The sequence below is a fragment of the Hevea brasiliensis genome, chromosome 7, assembly GCF_030052815.1.
Source record: "Hevea brasiliensis isolate MT/VB/25A 57/8 chromosome 7, ASM3005281v1, whole genome shotgun sequence".
Lineage (NCBI taxonomy): Eukaryota > Viridiplantae > Streptophyta > Magnoliopsida > Malpighiales > Euphorbiaceae > Hevea > Hevea brasiliensis.
This window is the reverse complement of record NC_079499.1, coordinates 16,735,659-16,755,794: the sequence shown is the minus strand read 5'-3', so window position 1 is coordinate 16,755,794 and position 20,136 is coordinate 16,735,659. Positions and strand designations below refer to the sequence as shown.

The 20,136-nt window shown below is 32.1% G+C and overlaps 1 protein-coding gene across 4 annotated transcripts; it reads right to left on the bottom strand.

Annotated features, from left to right (window-relative positions):
* Window positions 1–402: 402 nt before the first annotated feature.
* On the bottom strand, window positions 403–7,216 carry LOC110654902 (glutamate receptor 3.4). 4 transcript variants are annotated; one of them, XM_021811027.2, is made up of 7 exons: window positions 7,067–7,216; window positions 6,346–6,697; window positions 4,178–5,526; window positions 3,771–4,048; window positions 2,393–2,424; window positions 1,892–2,301; window positions 403–1,082 (listed from the first exon to the last, which is right to left on the bottom strand). In XM_021811027.2, exons 2-7 carry the CDS (start codon window positions 6,662–6,664, stop codon window positions 642–644), a joined length of 2,829 nt encoding a protein of 942 aa, XP_021666719.2. In that variant the 5' UTR covers window positions 6,665–6,697; window positions 7,067–7,216; the 3' UTR covers window positions 403–641. The 4 variants fall into 4 exon arrangements, with proteins under 4 accessions (XP_021666719.2, XP_021666717.2, XP_021666720.2 ...); XM_021811025.2 differs by having other exon boundaries at window positions 7,004–7,209; XM_021811028.2 differs by lacking the exon at window positions 7,067–7,216 and adding an exon at window positions 6,913–6,999.
* Window positions 7,217–20,136: the final 12,920 nt, after the last annotated feature.

The following is a 20,136-nucleotide window of genomic DNA, read 5'->3' as shown; positions in this document are numbered from 1 at the left end:
ATTTAGCTTAAATCAAGACATGAGAGGTTTGTTTAGACCCATAAATAGTTTAAAAGTTTATTTGACTTTTAATTAATAATTTAAGAGTCAAAATCAATGTTTTTCTTTCTTTTTTTTTTCTTTTTAATCCATTTTATTAAATTAATTCTCAACGGTTCTTAATTGAAATTGACTCAAAGCCAAAATCAAAACCGATAGAAATTAGAATATGAATAATATACCATAATAATTGCCAACAAGTTTTTGTTCAGTACATGAAAATTTTTAAGAATAAAATTTAGAAGTTTATATTTAAAAATTTCGATCCACCAGCAAAGATTTCATAATGGTATGAGAAATATGATAGATTTCACTAAAAAAGGAATCCTATCCCCTATATCCTGAAAAGCTGTACTCATTAGCTGAGAAAAAGGGCAAATTTTTGCTTTTATAGAGGTATACAAAACATGCTTTTATGATACAAAATGCACTACAACTAACATATCTTTTCGCTTTTTAACATCATTCTTGCTCCCTATTTTTTCTACATCACAAGATATGAGAATGGTGTTTGATTTCATGGTTTCTGAATTCAACAATGAAAAAAAAGAAAATTGAAAATCTTCTTCTTCTATGCAGGTGAACGTTCCTCTGTGCTGGGGCTAGCTTGTCTCTTCTGTGCTGGGGCTAGCTTGTCTCTTGCTATCACTACCCTTTCGCCTAAGCATCTCCTTAATCTCTTCTTCTTTCCTATCAGCAAAATCAATGAGATCTTTGAAGGAGCACAGCGAGCGTCTAGGTCTTGCCCGCTGAATCTCCTCCACCTCCCTAACTTCACCATCGTCCTGAGCAAATTTACGGTACTGACAAAGTACCCTAAAGAAGAATATAGTAAGAGCAATGAAGCAAGCAAAGCCACATATCAAGAACAAACCCCAGAAGCTGCTCAAGGAGAGTCGGTTTTCATCAACTTCATTGATTTGCATAGAGCACTCTGCATGTGTCAGCCATTTGTTATGAATTTTTTGGAGATCACCATTTTCAGAGAGTTGAAGGATGGCAGTGGACAAGTCGACTGCAAGAGGGGAGTCCTTCTGAAATGCCTGAGACCAAAATAATAGGAGAGTAAGTTTCCTCGAGAAATTTTCCGAACCACATAGGATTTTACCACAGACATCTCAAAATTTAATATGGATGTGCTACAAAAGGTGGAACTGCTCTACTAATTACTGCATTATTCAGAACCTTAACCATACTAAGAACTTCTGACATAGTTTTTTTTTGGCAGCAGATAACTTCGGTAAATGGTGGAAATAACATTGAAGGTCTAATAAGAGGTTGGGTATGCGTTATAAAAATACCTTCAAGGTTGAAAACTCCTAAGGTATGAAAATAATTCTAAGTATTCTAACTCATGTAAAGCATAGGACCTACCACTGCACTTAATAGAAATTCCAAGCAATGTATTCCTCAGAAAATTCCTAATATAGTAGACGGATTTTGTTCAAATATGTTGTAAACAGGGACAAAACATGCATGAAAAATAAAATAAATGTTCTTCTTTTTCCATTTTAGGAGGCAGGGATTGTGAACCAAGACAGTCATTTAAAGGAGTACTAGAACTTGACACCTAGCCATCTAATTATGTAAAATGATAATTTCATTTTAAAATAGCCAGTCATTTTAATTCCTTACAATCTAGAATAGTTACTAATTTGCAATGGTAATGGTATATCCACTAAAATCATCATAATCTGATAAATTTCTTTTGAGGAGATACCAGATTTTGGCTAAAATAAACCACTTCCATGCCAATATGCACATTGGCGTATCCTTGCTGGTCAAAGTCACCATAATTGAACAGAAATTATTCATTCAAGCTTAGAATGACAAAACAAAAGTTGATACTCACAAATCCCCATCCGCTTTTTGTGAATTCCTGTCCCACTGTCCTGAATGCACAGTCGGTGTTGGACAAGAAGAGCTCAATGTAAGGAAGTTCATCAACAATGGCAGCCACCCCACCAGCTGTTGGTCCACGTTTAAGGGCGGAAAAATATTCATCTTGGTTTTTCAATTTTACAAGCCTTGATTCTGCTATGTTGAGCTCTTCAACCAAGTAGTTCCATGTAAATGACCCATCTTGAACTCCAATTGGTTCAGTACTTGAGATCAAACTGTCAATCCCTTCAATCCGTGATGTTAACTGCTGAACTGTGAGGATTGATGTCAAACTGGCTGTATAGCTTGAATTGATAATCAACACAACAAATAGCCATATGATCAGTACCATACGTCCCAGTGTGCTTGCAGTGTTCTCTCCTACATTATGTCCAAGTAGCAGAGGATGTTAAAAAGTAAATGAAATAAAGATAGCATGACAGATTAGACAGATTAGGCATAGTTCACTTACTGTGGGAGAAGAACATTGTTGAGAAACTAAACCTGCAAGATTGGAACAACTCTCAGTTAGAAGCACACTAACATTTGCAAAACAAGAGTGCATAAGGCGAAACAACTGAGCTTGCTAGGAAGGAGGCACTTGAACAAACATTTCACAACAGCTGAGACAGATTCTGAGCTTGCCAAACAACTAAGCTTGCAGGTGAGGGTCCAAGGCTGGGTTTAACATCTCTAACTATCTCTAACACACTCCCTCATGCAAAAGTTTTCTAGACTTGAAGTTTGGACAAGCACAAACCTACTTCTCCTTTGTGCTGAAATGTTAACTGATAACAAAGGCTTCATTTAATGGCTCTAACTATCTCTTTCATGACACCCTCTAACTATCTCCACACCCACTTCCACCTTGTACTAAACTTTAATTAACAAGTCATCATTTACTTGTGTTGCACACGATAATAAATGGTGTTTAACATGTGAGTTTTTGTGCTAACCAAAAAATTTATAAATATTTTTTAACAATTTATATTTTTCTATATTTTAATTTATGTTATATATTAATATGTTCAACTGCACTAATATGTCTCAAAAAAAAAAAAAGATTATTCATGGCCAATCATTTGAACATGCACAGACATAGTCCTTTATAAAAAATAAAAAGAAACAACAAGCAAACACTACAACAAATACAGGTTTTCAAAGCACTTTTCCAACAACCAGCATCACCAGACACTTGATGTTAAAGTTTATACTAACATGTTTTATTGATGATAAAAGTTACTATGTTTACTAAATATCATGTTGCCTTTTTTCCCCCTCTTTTCCATATGATAATTTTAACTTGTACTTTGTATCCATTCAAAAGCAGCCTCACCAGTCTTCAAACTTTTACATATGCAAATGAAAATGAATTCAAAAGCCTTTTAATAACTCTAACTATCTCTAACACATTCCGTCATGGAAAGCCCATGGTTCTTGAAGCATGGGCAAGTACAAAACCGCCTCAATCAATTAACTAATGAATACCATGTCCAGGCCACTCAAACTAAAAAGCTCAAATCAGAGTCACCTAATATACATTGTAGTCAAATTTGTTAGAACTTATACATTGTCATGCATATAGTTTTACTGGTCTGTCCATCAGAATAAATGCTTTCTTGAACCTTTATCTATTGCCACGCTGACCATTCATATATAGTATATGAAATACGCATAAGCCATAACAAAGAATTTTATGCATATACTTTAATTTGTTTGTTAAGCTTCATGTGGTATCTAGGACATCTTGAGGCAGCTATGTAATAAGCAGGCATATTGCCTAAGTGCACTGACAAATGTGTTCTTTATTTTAGTAGGAGAAATTTCAACGAGTTAAACAGAATACTAACCAGAATATTGTGATAAGCTGTTGGCTTGGTGGACCACGAAATTCATGATTAATCCGGTGCTCAAGAATCCAGACAACAGCACCCACAAAAAGAAAGAAGGCACCAGTGACACACCACATTTGCACAGTAAATGGCTTGAGGAATGCCCAAGGGCTAGACTTTTCTTCCTTGACAGCAGCAACTACAACAAGTCCTGATTCCATGTAGGGCTGTGTAAAATCCACAATTCTTGTTCTATTTGTAACTATTGTAACATCTCCCACAGCTGCATCATAATCCTGAAAAAGGAAGAGAACTAATCAGGATAACCAATTGAATGTGAACACCAAAAGCTGGTTTCTGAACCCTTAAACAAATTAAAGTTGCTTACAACCCAATAAAGTTACAAATTAAAGCCAGATACGCACATTTTGAGAAACTGCATTGACAAGTTCATTGTATACAGGGTTTCTCTTTCCATCTCCATATAGCATATATGTGCGTGGGACAGGATATGGCAGCAAGTTTATGGCAGCTTCAAACACATCAATACAATATCCTCTAACCCCTGGAGGGTTTTTGTCCTTAGCCACAAATTCTTTATAACTTGCTCGATTGGGTACTGCTATACGCAGTGGCTTCCCGTTGTTGGGAAATACCCATCCTCTAGGAATGTCTGGATTTTCACCTGGCCATATTGTGGTGTAAAGATGTTGGTTGCTGGTAGAAGTATTGGAAGGCTTCCCATATAAGGTCTCTGGAGGAACAATTGAAAGACCAGAATGATTTGACCAATAGCCAATCCTGCGGGATCCTGTCCCACCAATATTAATAACATCATATGCTGGATGAGCTAAATTCTTATCCTGATCAAACTGGATTTGACCACTGAGACCTGTGAAGTTCATCCTAAGAAGTGTCTGGAGATACTGTTGACCTCCATCGAAAACACGGAGTAATGACAAGTGCAATGAGCTTCCATTTCTGTCATGCAACTTTGGGTCATCAGAGAAAGATGCATTTCCACCTTCATTGAAAAAAGCATCTAGAGCTCGGGCAGCTAACCATACTGAATCATAAGCATAGAGAGCATAAGAATTGAACCCAGCAGGTCCCCTAGTATCCTTATTCTTTAGGCCGTTCCACTTTGACAAAAACCTTTTCTTCATATCAGTATCTGGAGTGTAATGGCGAAGAGCAACAACCCCTTGTAAGAGATTCATTGTGTCAATATCAAGTGGATCTACTGAATCTAAAAGAGAAGGAAGCCAATCTGTAGCAATCCAAACATAGCCCTTGCTCATCATCCCAAGACTGTGGGCAACAGCAAAAATTTGCAAACCAGAATCAGGATTTACATGGACAACATACACCCGGGATTCCATCAGGTTTACTCCAACTAACAAGTCATTGATTGCACTCTTGGGTGCTCCAGGGGTGAAGGCAGCCTTGTAAGAGATCTTACAGCGCTTCTTTGCCAGGGCATCACCCAATGCAGATATGCCATTTCTCCCATAATCATCATCTACAAAGATGGCAATTACCTCCCTCCATCCAAAATATGCAACCAGATCGGCGATTGCAAGCATCTGGAAATAGTCACTTTGTGTAGTGCGGAGGAAATATGGATACTGAAGTGCAGAAAGCGTCGGGTCTGTTGCTCCAAACGATAAAAGCGGTACATGAAGTTCATTAACAACATGAGAGATGACATGAGCTATTCCAGATGATTGAGGGCCAATTGCTGCAACCACATCATTTTCCACCAGCTGCAAAGCTACATGGCAGAGACACTTCCGTCAAAATCTTTCATCTTTACAATCTTTTCAGTGAGGAGGCAGAGGATGGGGATTATGCACATGAACCCACTTTATTCCTCTCTCATTAAGATACCATTCCATATAGATGCTCATTAGCAGGGATAGCAATTATTTGATACAAACCTCTGTACAATAATTAGGCTAGATATGCTTGAATAGTCCTAACTCTGAAACTAAATAACACACAAATCTACCATTAGGCATGGACTTTAGTATTCATATGCTTCATTTTGTAATTAAAAAATTTCATGTCTTGAATATCAGAAGAAAAAGAGGATTTTGTCAGGCATATAAAGCAGAACTACATTCAAGCTGGGAGAACTTATATAAACCAAACTAATTGTCTAGCACAGAATAATTATCTAATAAAAATTCCTAATAAATGGTTCTAAGGTAATACTAAAAATGATGCAATAACGGAGAACTACAATGATTGAGCTACGGTATAAGCAAACTCAAAATGCTGTCAAAATGATATTACATTTATGGAAGCTGCAAGTGTAAAGCCAGTTAGGGACATAATGCTTGTACACAAACTATAGGGGGAAATGGAAATAGGGACCACAATCAAAACATCAATGCAGGATTTGAAATATGAAATCCCAAATTCAGAAACTGAAAGAATCTCTTTAAAACCGTTTTGTGTTTGACAGATTCAATGGCCAGAAGAACATTCTGGTTTTCAAACACCTAAAACAAATAGATAAATGCAGAAAAGAAGCCTAGGAAAAAGGTGATTCTAAACAAATTGTACTGTCAGAGTTTCACAGAAATACCTTCCATGGTTCCAATAAATCCACTGCAATTAGTGTCAAGTATAGTAAGATTCAGCTTTGTCCCTTGAAGAATACTGGAATCTGAGTTTACATCATCAACTGCAGCTTCAATTGCTGGCTTAGCTGCTCTCCCAATTACAGAATTAATAGTAAATAGAGCTCCAATATTCACAACACTAGGTCTCGGTGAAGAAGCACTGGCATTTCCAGTCTTACCGATGACTTCCATTGGCAAACAAATAATACAAAAAATGAATAACAACTGTATTCTTGCCATGCGTAGCCTATGGTCAGACCCAATAATCAGCAACATGTCCATGTGTAGAAAAGCTTGGAATCAAGCAATTTGCTCCTGAACAATACAAGCACCCGTAAGTAATTATAAAAAAATAAATCTAGTCTACATAATCCAGGTCAAACCAACTAAACTTCTACTATCAATATCACAAGAAGAATGAGAAAAGACCCAAAAAGAGAAGCAATATGATAACTCAATAATGAGAACAAAAGATTAACCTATAATAATAAGTTGGAAAACCAGTATTCAAATATAGAAAGAAAACCCACATGCAAGTGTAAACTAAATGGAACAAGGAACATGTAGAGGGCGAAGAAAGAAAGAGGAGAGCTGGCGGAGTGAGCACAGGACGAAGCTTACCATCGTGATATATAATTTCTCCCTAACATGGGGAAAAGTGTTGCACAGTTAAAGAGTCCGTACCGTAACATATAAGATTTGAACACAACAGGAACAGGCATAGCTCACATACCCAGAAGGGTATTAAAGCGCAAAACAGTCTTGCAAGCTCAAGCAAGGAATGATTCTTTCTCAACCTCGCCCTTTTATTGTGTCTGGTAATTGTCTGGCAAAAGCTTGCATTTTAATAATAATAAATTAATAACTATTACGTTTCAGCCTAATATTTTCGTAATATTATATCGTTGTTAGCCTTTCATTTTACTTTTCTACAAAACACGGTAGGTAGAACATGACACTGCCAAAGTAGACCCAAATTATAATGACCGAGACACCAATAAATGAATTTAAAAAAAAATTATAAAATTAATTATTTTTTTTTATTTTAAAAAATATATTAATTAATTATTCTTTTACTTCTTTTAATTTTTTAATTTCCTGTTTAGTTTAAATAAAATTTTTTATCAATTAATATATTTAAAGAGAGAAATTATTATTATTATTATTATTATTATTATTATTAAAATTAAATAATTATAAAATAAAAGGACTACATAATTATATTTTTTTAATTATAAAATAAATAAAATTTAAAACAACGCATAAAATAAATAAAGAGATTAACGATTAAATGAAATAAAAATATAAGAAGTATTAAAATATATTTTCTTAAATAAAAGAATTAAATATTAAATTCATTAAAATAAAAAAATAGATAATAATTATTTATTTTATGTATATATTTCATCATATATATCTCCTCTCGATATTATATTTATACCCATCTCATTTAGGAGTTATTTACCTGTGGGTTTGGTTAATTTATGCATATATATCCCCCCAATTTATTTTGTAGTTTACAAGTTTAATGAATTCAAATGGACAATTGTAAAATAAATAAATAAATAAATAAATCTTTTTATAATTTTGTTCTAATGTTTGAATTTTAGTTTTAATATTCTATCATTTGATATTGAATGTAATTGTATTTGATTTTTAAAATTAATTTTGCAATTGAACATAAAAATTAAACATTTGCTTAATTTGTAATTATATCTAAATATTTTAATTTGGATAATAAATTCAAACTTTTGAAAATTATAGACAAAATACAAAATGGATTGAGAGAAATTTAAATTTTATCTATTAAATTTACAATTATAGTAGTCAAACATTGTAAACTTTAAATCTTATTACTCAAATCCTCTCTCTCTCTCTCTCTATATATATATATTAAATGAGCTAATATTATTATTTTAATTAATATGATCATAATTTTTAAAATAATCAATTAACTTAATTATTAAAGTATAAAATATTTTTAAAGCGTTTGCTTACTATAATTATAAGTTTGGTCACTATAATTATAAGTAAGTTTAATGAACAAAATTTAAATTTTCCCAAATCAATTTTAGATTTTGACTCAAACTGTACCCAATATCCACAATTGAGATTAATTTTATTCAAAATTTAAAAATTTATCTATAATTACAAATTACTGAAAATGTTTGGCTTTTATGTTAAATTACAAATTTAATTTTAGAAATTAAACACAATTATATCTAATATCAAACGTTATGATACCAAAATTAAAATTAAAATATTAGAATAAAATTACAAATTTAATTTTAGAAATTAAACACAATTATATCTAATATCAAACGTTAAGATACCAAAATTAAAATTAAAATATTAGAATAAAATTACAAATTGACAAAAGAAATTTAGTGTTTTCTTATTAAATTGAGCAAGTCAAATTCATAGTGCTTTGTGTTTTTAAAAAAATTTTCAAAATAAAACATTATATGTAAATACTGTTAGTAGTATGCCCTAGAGCATATCATTTAGTATGTATCTTGTACATATTTTATTAATAAAAGGCATTTCCACTTTTCTGTTTACATAATATATTTATGTGTAATAGAAAATGTCCATTGATATTTTGTTAGAAATATTATTCTTAAGTTGTTAAGAATATGAGTGACAATATTTCTAGCACAAAGTATCATAAATAGGTTCACAATCGAGGATACTTCATAATAAGGACATGACTTATCCAGAAAGATTGTATTCATGTTTGTTCCCAAGTTATTTATATGAGATATAAATAAGATGGAATGGTGAGTCTCATGCCATATAACAAAATGATAGGCACTTATACATGATAAGTAGGCCGAACCAGTGACACTTATGACAAGCACATGGAGTTTACTCTTGTCAATGTTTTGTCATAAATCATATCAGTGCATATAATCTTTAGACCTGAGATAGCACAGTTATCTTGTATATAGGTAGTTTGAGTTTGATCGCTTTCATACTTGTACTGTGTATGGGTATATGGGCATGTGTTGGCTCCTACTAGTTATATATGGAGGTAGGTGTTGATCAAGATGGAATCTGTTCCTCTAAGTAAATAGAGATAAAATCCTATGTTCATTTAATTGTTCTTGATGTTTCAAGTTCCGGCAGACAGATAGATTTATTCGAAAAAGTTTACGATGAGAAAATCTTTTAATCAAGAACTGAATTAAAAGAGAACATAATATTCATAGCAAATGGAGTTTGACATAAACCATGACTCGGCTTGAGTTGGGATTTTGTAACAGAGATTCTAGTGCATGGTAACATATGATTATAGGTTCATTTAAGGTAAACCTTATTACTAATTGGGTGGCCATGGCATGCTATGCTAGGTGTTAACCATGGTCTATGAGGTTCATAAAATGATTTAGAGAAATCATTTATGGTAAGAAAGAGTTCTGATGATATTAAGAGTTGATATCATGTCTCATTGCCAATTAGTGATGAGCCTAGTAAGTCACACACATACACAAGTTATCACCTATTTAAATATGATTTAATTAATTAATTAAAGAGTTTAATTGATTAATTAAATAGGTTTGGTTTGCAATTAAATTGCAAAGTCCCTAGCATTACTTGAAACCAAATCTAGATTATTGGATGTGTAGTATAAATTAAATTTATATTTAAAGTATTTAAATATGAATTTAATTAATGAGAAATTAATTAATAGAGATTAATTAATTAATTTATATTTGATATAAATTAATTAGAAGAAGAAAATAATTATTTTGGGTTAAGAACTCAAAATTAAGACAAATGGGCATTTTGGTCATTTCACAGTGTGACACGTGGCACCATGAGATGGTGACACATGGCATAACACATAAGCTTGCCAAATGTTTTTTAATCATGTAAGATGATTAAAATCAAGATTAAATATAGGTTTGACGCTTGGCACAATGTGATTGGGTCACTTAAACCTAGAGCTAATCAAAGGGTGACATGTGACAAGGGTTTAATGTGTTAACCTAGCTATTTAAGTGTTGTTATGAAAAGAAAAAGCAACCAGCAGCCACTCCTCTCATTTGTCACGCCACTTTGAGGTTTTTCATCTATTCTTCTTCATCTCTCATCAATTCAAAGAGATTAGCCATCAATCTCTTGAATTAAGAACACTAGAAATTGTTTCTAGTGTCCTGTTTACATCTTTAATCTCTTAAAAGGCAGAACTTGATTTTCTAATTAATAGAAAAAGTTTTAGAAGCTATTCAAGGGCTGCCATAGGTGTTCTTGGTGTGGATAAGCTAGAGGGACAACATCTGGTGTCCTGAAGACGAATCTCAAAGGCGCAGACACGCTGCAGTGCATCAAGAGGTTAGTGTAATCGTTCTTGATTTAATCTAGGGTTCTAAAATTAATCTGATTAATTTTAAAATCTTAAATGGCAAATACAGATCCAAAAACATATTAAAAGAGTTTTAATATGTTGTTTATCATTGAAATCAAATAGATAAAAATAAATCTTGCATGGTGCATGTGACCCTAGGTGAAAATTTTTGAATTCAATGGTATAAACTTGTGTTTTTCACGCTTCCGCTCCTTCAATTGGTATCAGAGCCACTATATTTGCCATTTAGATTGATGATTATATGATTTAATTGTGTGTTTGATCATGAGATCAAAAGTTTATTGCTGGTTGCAAAGTCAAAGTGGCGGCACAAATGATGAACACCATGGTGCGCATGGTTGATGAATCACAATGGTGTGCAAAGGTAAATGGATGGTGAATGTGCAATTTTTGTATGATTTAAGATCCATTTTATGTCTAATTAAATTGTTTACTTAGAATTTTTATCACACAATTAAATTATGATTCAAATCAGAATTTTAAAAATTGTTTGAATGTGATTCAAATCTGAATTTTAAAAGTTGTTTGAATGTGATTCAAATCTGAATTTTTAAATTTGTTTGAATCATATTTAAATCTGATTTTTTAAAATTGATTGAATAAAATTCAGATCTGATTTTTAAAAAAATATTTGAATGTGATTCAAATCTGATTTTTAAAAAAATGTTTGAATGTGATTCAAATCTGAATTTTTAAAGTTGTTTGAATGTGATTCAAATCTGAATTTTTAAATTTGTTTGAATGAGATTCAAATCTGAATTTTTAAATTTATTTGAATCATATTCAAATCTGGATTTTTAAGTTGAATATGAGATATTCAATTTAATTTAAGTATGTATGTTTTATTTAATTGTTAAATAGTGATATGCATGATGGATGATCATGGACTATAAAAGACTAATGTGATTGGATTTATTTCTTTTATGTTTCTTTGGTATTGTAAATTAATTAATTTATTTTAATTTATTTTGGGCATGTATTATTAAGTTTGTAATAATTTCAGGGTTGTAATTTCATTTATTTAAGTTCTTGTAAATTCGCCTTGGTATGCCAAGGATTACCATGTATTATTGGATTGCAAGAAGTTCAAGGAGGTCAAGAGCATTGGTGGGACCAGTGGGAGGAATTCAAGATCAAGTGTTGATTATGTACTCCTTCAGCAACTCTTGTAAAATGAATGAATGAATGAAATGCACCTAGGAATGCCCTGATTCAATTCTTGGTGGCTCAGAATTGAATCCCTTAGAAAGTCCATGATCATACCGTATTTACTGCTTATTTATGAATACATGAGATTTATGGGAATGTATGCAATTATATGATATATGCATGCTAAATGGATAATGTGCAAAGTGAGACCTTAATAGTAATTAGAATGACCATAAAATCTTCCAAACAAATGATTAAGTTGGAAATGCTATAATTAAAGTAATTATAACATAGGCCCTCCATTGGGGCAATTATTTTAAGAAATTTTAAATAGTTGCATAAGATGCAATTTATTTAAGAGATTTTCTTAAGAATAATTGTTAAGCATGAGATGTTGTAAATATGTAAATGGTTTAGTGGCCAATATTGGATGTACCTGAGGACATTAAAATTATTTGCATAATTACTGGCTCAATGGGATCAACTTAACTAATGCAAGATAAGTCAATAATGGATGTACCTGAGATTTTGAGCATTAGGGGCTAGGTAAAGGATTGAACCTCACATGAGATGTGATGGGCAAGGAGTTGCTCACTTATAGTTTATTGTAATTCCAATAATGGATGTACCTGAGGATGATCAATAGAATTATAAGAATTCAATCACCCACTAGAAATCCATCCAACTAGGATTTCCGTTTTCTACTTTGGAAGTGTAGGATTCGCTAAGTTAGTGGGAGGACCAATTTGATTAAAAGACCATAATCATATTTGGTTAATTACATGATACATTTACTAATTAATCTGGTTATTTCTGCAATTAATTTTCTGATAATAATGAGCACAAAACAACCACCACCATCCAATATCCTTGCAAGCATACTTGATCGCAATAGGTTGACAGGACCTAATCTGTCTGATTGGCTAAGAAATTTGAAACTTGTCTTGAACCTTGAACATATAGGATATGTTCTAGATTCAAATGTTCTTGGTCCCTTACCTCCAGAGGCCACACAAGAGGAACATGAAACTTTGGGCAAGTGGAAGGAGCATGATATGAGAGCTAAGTATTACATGCTTGCTTCCATGAGTAATGAGTTACAGAAGCAACATGAGAACATGCAGAGTGCGAGTGAGATCCTCCTTCACCTAAAAGAGTTGTATGGTGAGCACAGCAGGAATACTAGGTATGAGATATCTAGACAGCTATTCCGTATGAGGATGTCTGAGGGACAGAATGTTGGGGATCATGTCCACAAGATGATTCGGCTGATTGAGCAGTTGGAACATCTTGACTTTAACATGGATTTCCAACTACAGACGGATTTGATCCTTCAGTCCCTTCCTGAGTCTTTTGGAAATTTTGTGACAAATTTTCATATGACTAAACAGGAATGCACCTTAGCTAGTTTACTCAACATGCTGGTTATTACCCAAAAGAGTATGCCAGGCAATAAAGGAAAAGAGGTAGCTTTGGTTGCATCTTCTTATGCTGGAAAGTCCAACAAGAAGAAGGGCAATAAGAAAAAGAAACCTCAGATTCCTGGTCCTTCCAAGAAAATAGCTAAACAGAAAAGGAAAACCAAAGCTGACAAAGGCAAAGGAAAGTGTTTCCACTGCCAATCGAAAAGTGTTTCCATTACCAACAGGAAAGTGTCTCCATTACCAGTAAGAAATTGTTTCCACTAGCCAGAGTATAGCAATCTAAATGAATGCAATGCCATGGTGAAAACCAACTCAAGTACAAAATATATTTGGCACTTAAGGTTATGTCATATTGCAGAAGATAGGATTGCAAAACTGGAGAAAATGGGGATTTTATCCTCATTGGGCTCTGAGCCTACTCCAACTTGTGAATCTTGCCTTTAGGGCAAAATGACTAGATCACCCTTTGTTGGACAAGGGCTAAGAGCTGAAAATATTTTGGAGCTAATACATAGTGATGTATGTGGTCCATTTAAAGAAATGGCTAGAGGGGGCTTTCATTATTTTATTACCTTTACTGATGATAAATCAAGTTTTGGGTATTTGTATTTGATGAAATACAAACACGAATCCTTTGAAAAGTTCAAAGAATTTAAATCTGAAGTAGAAAATCAAACAGGAAAGAGTATTAAAGCTCTTCGATCAGATCGTGGAGGTGAATATTTGAGTACTGAATTTGATGAATACTTGAGAGAGCATGGCATTGTTTCTCAGCTGACTCCTCCAGGAACGCCACAGCTAAATGGTGTATCTAAAAGGAGAAATCGTACCCTATTGGATATGGTACGTAGTATGATGAGCTATACTGATATGCCAATCTCCTTTTAGGGATTTGCATTAGAATCAGCTTTGTATATTCTGAATAGGATTCCATCAAAATCAGTTTCTTCCACACCTTATGAGATATGGCATGGAAGAAAACCAAGTCTTAAGCATGTTAAGATTTAGGGTTGTCCAAATTATATCAAAAAGTCAACACCGATAAATTGGAGACCATCGTAAAAGGTCGATTTGTTGGATATCTAAAAGATAGTTTTGGATATTATTTTTATTTGCCTACTTCACAAAAGGTTGTGATAAGTAGAGATGCCACATTTCTTGAACAACAATTTGTCCAAGAAGGAGGCAAAGGAAAGCAAATAGAGTTAGAATTGGAGAATTCTGACCAACCAATGCATCGATGGATATAGATCCATCTAGTCAACCTATACCCATTGATGAAACATCTACAATTTGTTCCTCGTAGAACAACTGTGGTATCTCACCCACCAGTGAGATATGGTTTTCTTCATGAAGAAGAACAAGAGTTGTCTACTCATGAAGAAGTAGATCATGGGGATGATCCACTTACCTATGAAGAAGCTATATCAGATATAGACTCTTCAAAATGGATTGAAGCTATGAAATCCGAGATTGATTCCATGTATAAGAATCAAGTTTGGGATCTTGTTGACCCACCTGAAGGTATTGTACCTATAGGGAACAAATGGGTTTTCAAGAAGAAAATTGGTCCTGATGGAAAGGTAGAGACCTATAAGGCAAGGCTAGTAGCGAAAGGGTTTCGCCAAAGGCAAGGAATCGACTATGAGGAGACTTTCTCGCCTGTTGCCATGCTTAAATCAATTAGGATTTTATTAGCAATAGCTGCGTACTATGATTATGAGATTTGGCAGATGGATGTCAAAACAGCTTTTCTCAATGGATACATTGAAGAAAACATTTTCATGGAACAACCTAAGGGATTTGAATCCCAAAATGGTTCCAAGGTATGCAAGCCAAAGCGATCCATTTATGGGTTGAAACAAGCTTCGAGGAGTTGGAACATCCGTTTTGATGAAGCCATTAAGTCCTTTGGTTTTATCAAAAATGAGGATGAGCCATGTGTATATAAGAAGGTTAGTGACAGTGCTATCACTTTCCTTGTCTTATATATGGATGACATACTGTTGATGGGTAATGACACAGGTATGTTGACGACTATAAAGGTATGGTTGTCAAATACATTCTCTATGAAAGACTTAGGGGAGGCAACCTATATTCTTGGGATTCGCATCTATAGAGATAGAGCGAAAAGAATAATTGGTTTATCCCAAAGTCTATACTTGGAAAAGGTGTTAAAGAGGTTTAACATGCTTGATTCCAAGAGAGGATTGTTACCAGTGAGACATGGTATCCATCTTTCTAAAGAGATGTCTCCAAAGACACCTGAAGAAAGAGATAAGATGGCCAGGATTCCATATGCTTCGGCTATTGGAAGTTTAATGTATGCAATGTTGTGTACTAGGCCGGATATCGCATATGCTGTTAGTTTGACTAGCAGGTATCAATCCAATCCAGGTTTGGAACACTGGATAGCTGTCAAGAATATCCTTAAGTACTTGAGAAGAACTAAGGATTTATTCTTGATTTATGGAGGTGGAAGACTTGCAATTGGATGGTTATATTGATTCTGATTTCCAATCAGATATCGATGATAGAAAGTCTACCTCTGGATATGTGTTCATTTGTAAAGGAGGTGCGATCGGTTGGAAGAGTTCCAAACAGAGCACGACTACGCATTCCACTACAGAGGTGAGTATATTGTTGCATCATATGCCGCAAAGGAAGTCGCTTGGATTAAAAGTTCGTGATGTAACTTACAGTAGTTCCTTCCATTGAGTCAGCAGTTCCATTACACTGTGACAACAATGGAGCAGTCATGCAGGCTAAGAAACTAAGGTCTCACCCAAAATCCAAACACATAGAAAGGCACTACCACATTATCAGAGATATAGTTGGGCAAGGCGATTTAGCCATGCAGAAAATAGCATCAGCTGAAAATCCAGCTGATCCATTCACTAAGCCTATGTCACAGACTCAGTTAGACCGACATCTTGAGAAGATAGGTCTAAGATATTGTAATGAATGGCTCTAGTGCTAGTGGGAGATTGTTAGTAGTATGCCCTAGAGCATATCATTTAGTATGTATCTTGTACATATTTTATTAATAAAAGGCATTTCCACTTTTCCGTTTACATAATATATTTATGTGTAATAGAAAAGGTCCATTGATATTTTGTTAGAAATATTATTCTTAAGTTGTTAAGAATATGAGTGACAATATTTCTAGCACAAAGTATCATAAATAGGTTCACAATCGAGGATACTTCATAATAAGGACATGACTTATCCAGAAAGATTGTATTCATGTTTGTTCCCAAGTTATTTATATGAGATATAAATAAGATGGAATGGTGAGTCTCATGCCATATAACAAACATGATAGGCACTTATACATGATAAGTAGGCCGAACCAGTGACACTTATAATAAGCACATGGAGTTTACTCTTGTCAATGTTTTGTCATAAATCATATCAATGCATATAATCTTTAGACCTGAGATAGCACAGTTATCTTGTATATAGGTAGTTTGAGTTTGATACTGCTTTCATACTTGTACTGTGTATGGGTATATGGGCATGTGTTGGCTCCTACTAGTTATATATGGAGGTAGGTGTTGATCAAGATGGAATCTGTTCCTCTAAGTAAATAGAGATAAAATCTTATGTTCATTTAATTGTTCTTGATGTTTCAAGTTCCTGGCCAGGACAGATAGATTTATTTAGAAAAGAGTTTCTGATGAGAAAATCTTTTTAATCAAGAACTGGAATTAAAAGAGAACATAATATTCATAGCAAATGGAGTTTGACATAAACCATGACTCCAGCTTGAGTTGGGATTTTGTAACAGAGAGATTCTAGTGCATGGTAACATATGATTATAGGTTCATTTAAGGTAAACCTTATTACTAATTGGGTGGCCATGGCATGCTTTGCTAGGTGTTAACCATGGTCTATGAGGTTCATAAAATAATTTAGAGAAATCATTTATGGTAAGAAAGAGTTCTGATGATATTAAGAGTTGATATCATGTCTTATTGCCAATTAGTGATGAGCCTAGTAAGTCACACACATACACAAGTTATCACCTATTTAAATATGATTTAATTAATTAATTAAAGAGTTTAATTGATTAATTAAATAGGTTTGGTTTGCAATTAAATTGCAAAGTCCCTAGCATTACTTGAAACCAAATCTAGATTATTGGATGTGTAGTATAAATTAAATTTATATTTAAAGTATTTAAATATGAATTTAATTAATGAGAAATTAATTAATAGAGATTAATTAATTAATTTATATTTGATATAAATTAATTAGAAGAAGAAAATAATTATTTTGGGTTAAGAACTCAAAATTAAGACAAATGGGCATTTTGGTCATTTCACAGTGTGACACGTGGCACCATGAGATGGTGACACATGGCATAACACATAAGCTTGCCAAATGTTTTTTAATCATATAAGATGATTAAAATCAAGATTAAATATAGGTTTGACGCTTGGCACAATGTGATTGGGTCACTTAAACCTAGAGCTAATCAAAGAGTGACATGTGGCAAGGGTTTAATGTGTTAACCTAGCTATTTAAGTGTTGTTATGAAAAGAAAAAGCAACCAGCAGCCACTCCTCTCATTTGTCACGCCACTTTGAGGTTTTTCATCTATTCTTCTTCATCTCTCATCAATTCAAAGAGATTAGCCATCAATATCTTGAATTAAGAACACTAGAAATTGTTTCTAGTGTCCTGTTTACATCTTTAATCTCTTAAAAGACAGAACTTGATTTTCTAATTAATAGAAAAAGCTTTAGAAGCTATTCAAGGGCTGCCATAGGTGTTCTTGGTGTGGATAAGCTAGAGGGACAATATCTGGTATCCTGAAGACGAATCTCAAAGGCGCAGACATGCTGCAGTGCATCAAGAGGTTAGTGTAATCGTTCTTGATTTAATCTAGGGTTCTAAAATTAATCTGATTAATTTTAAAATCTTAAATGGCAAATACAGATCCAAAAACATATTAAAAGAGTTTTAATATGTTGTTTATCATTGAAATCAAATAGATAAAAATAAATCTTGCATGATGCATGTGACCCTAGGTGAAAATTTTTGAATTCAATGGTATAAACTTGTGTTTTTCACGCTTCCTCTCCTTCAAATACATTATTAAGTATTAAATTCTAAGAAATAGAATTCGATGTTTTAACTAATAATTTTTAGTTTAACATATAATTTTACATTTTTTTTAAAAAAATAAAAAAGTCTCTACTTCAATTTTAGTTAAAATTAAATAAAATAAAAATATAAAACTCTCAATTTTTATGAAGTATTTGAAGATAAATTATTGAACATTTTAATTTTTTTTATTAATGTAGTTTTATTTAAACATAGATCATATAATTTTAAAAATAATTTTAAGATTATAAGAAATTTAAAATTTAATTAAAGTTAAAGTACTTGAAAAACTAAAATTAATTAAGGAGAATTTGTACATTTTTTTTATTGATTTAATTTTATTTGAATATGCAATTTCATAATTTTATAGATGATGTCTATCAATCAGTCAATAATGATTAATTTTTAGTATAATTTTATATGTAAACATAAACTTCAACTTTCATAATGTCATATAGTTTTTCATTTATTCTTAAAAATTTGAGGTGGTCCTAGGACGGATATGAATGCAACGTGCGGTTGGGAGTAGAAAGCACAATGGATTCATGATTCGAAGGAATTCATATGGAGATGGTATATATTTGAATGTATCTGTTTGATACTGTTTATATAAATATTTAATTAAATATTATATAAATGTATATTCACTTTTAATAATATTTATAAATTTTATATATATTATATTTTAAATAAGAAGATTTTCCATATTTCACAAAATTATAAAATTTTTAAAATATAAATTATTAATAAAAACATATTTAATATAAGTTATAAATTAAAATATATAAATACAAATAAATTCTAATATCATTTGGATAATAATAATAATAATAATAATAATTAAATTTTGAATGAATTTAAATAATTTAAATTAAAATTTAATTAAATTAATTTATAAAGATATTAGTTAATTTTGTTGAGAGTATATATATATATATATATATATATATATATATATATATATATATATATATATATATATAAAACTCGAATTTAGGTTGCTAATTGAGTGTTATACTTTCAATATTTATATTTTTATAATTAAATTAATAAAAACCTCAACGCAAGAGTTGCGGAAGCAATGGCGACTTGATAAAGGCAATGGATGACCTCATCTCATGCCTTTGATTCTTGTTTCATATCATTTCATATGGAAAATAAACTGTTGTCCTGATACCAAGTGGACCCATTTATTGCGTGAAACCGGTGGGGCACTGCGGTCTGCTCTGTTTTTTGGCATGCATATTATAATTTATCCAATATTACCTCTTCCGCCTTCAAATTTATCAGTATTTACAAATTATATCATGTTTTTAGTGAAATTATATTTCACGCCTATCATTTATATTTTTTTTTATAATCAACCTACATTAGTGATTAACAGAAAAAAGAAACAGTTAAGGGTGCAGTATAATTACAACTAAATAATCAAACTAAGTGATGGCATTTAATTATTTTAATAAAAAAAATTTTAAATTTTCAATTCAGTTCAAATAACTCAAAATTGTTAAACATAATTAAAATAACTAAAATAATCATTTTTTTAGATTACTAAACTAATCATTTTTATGGTTTAATGAAATTAGAATTTTGTTAATAATATATTATTTATAATCAATTTTTATCAATAAAATATAATTATAAATATAATAATTTGTTATAAATTAATAATATATAAATTATAAATTATATCTTTT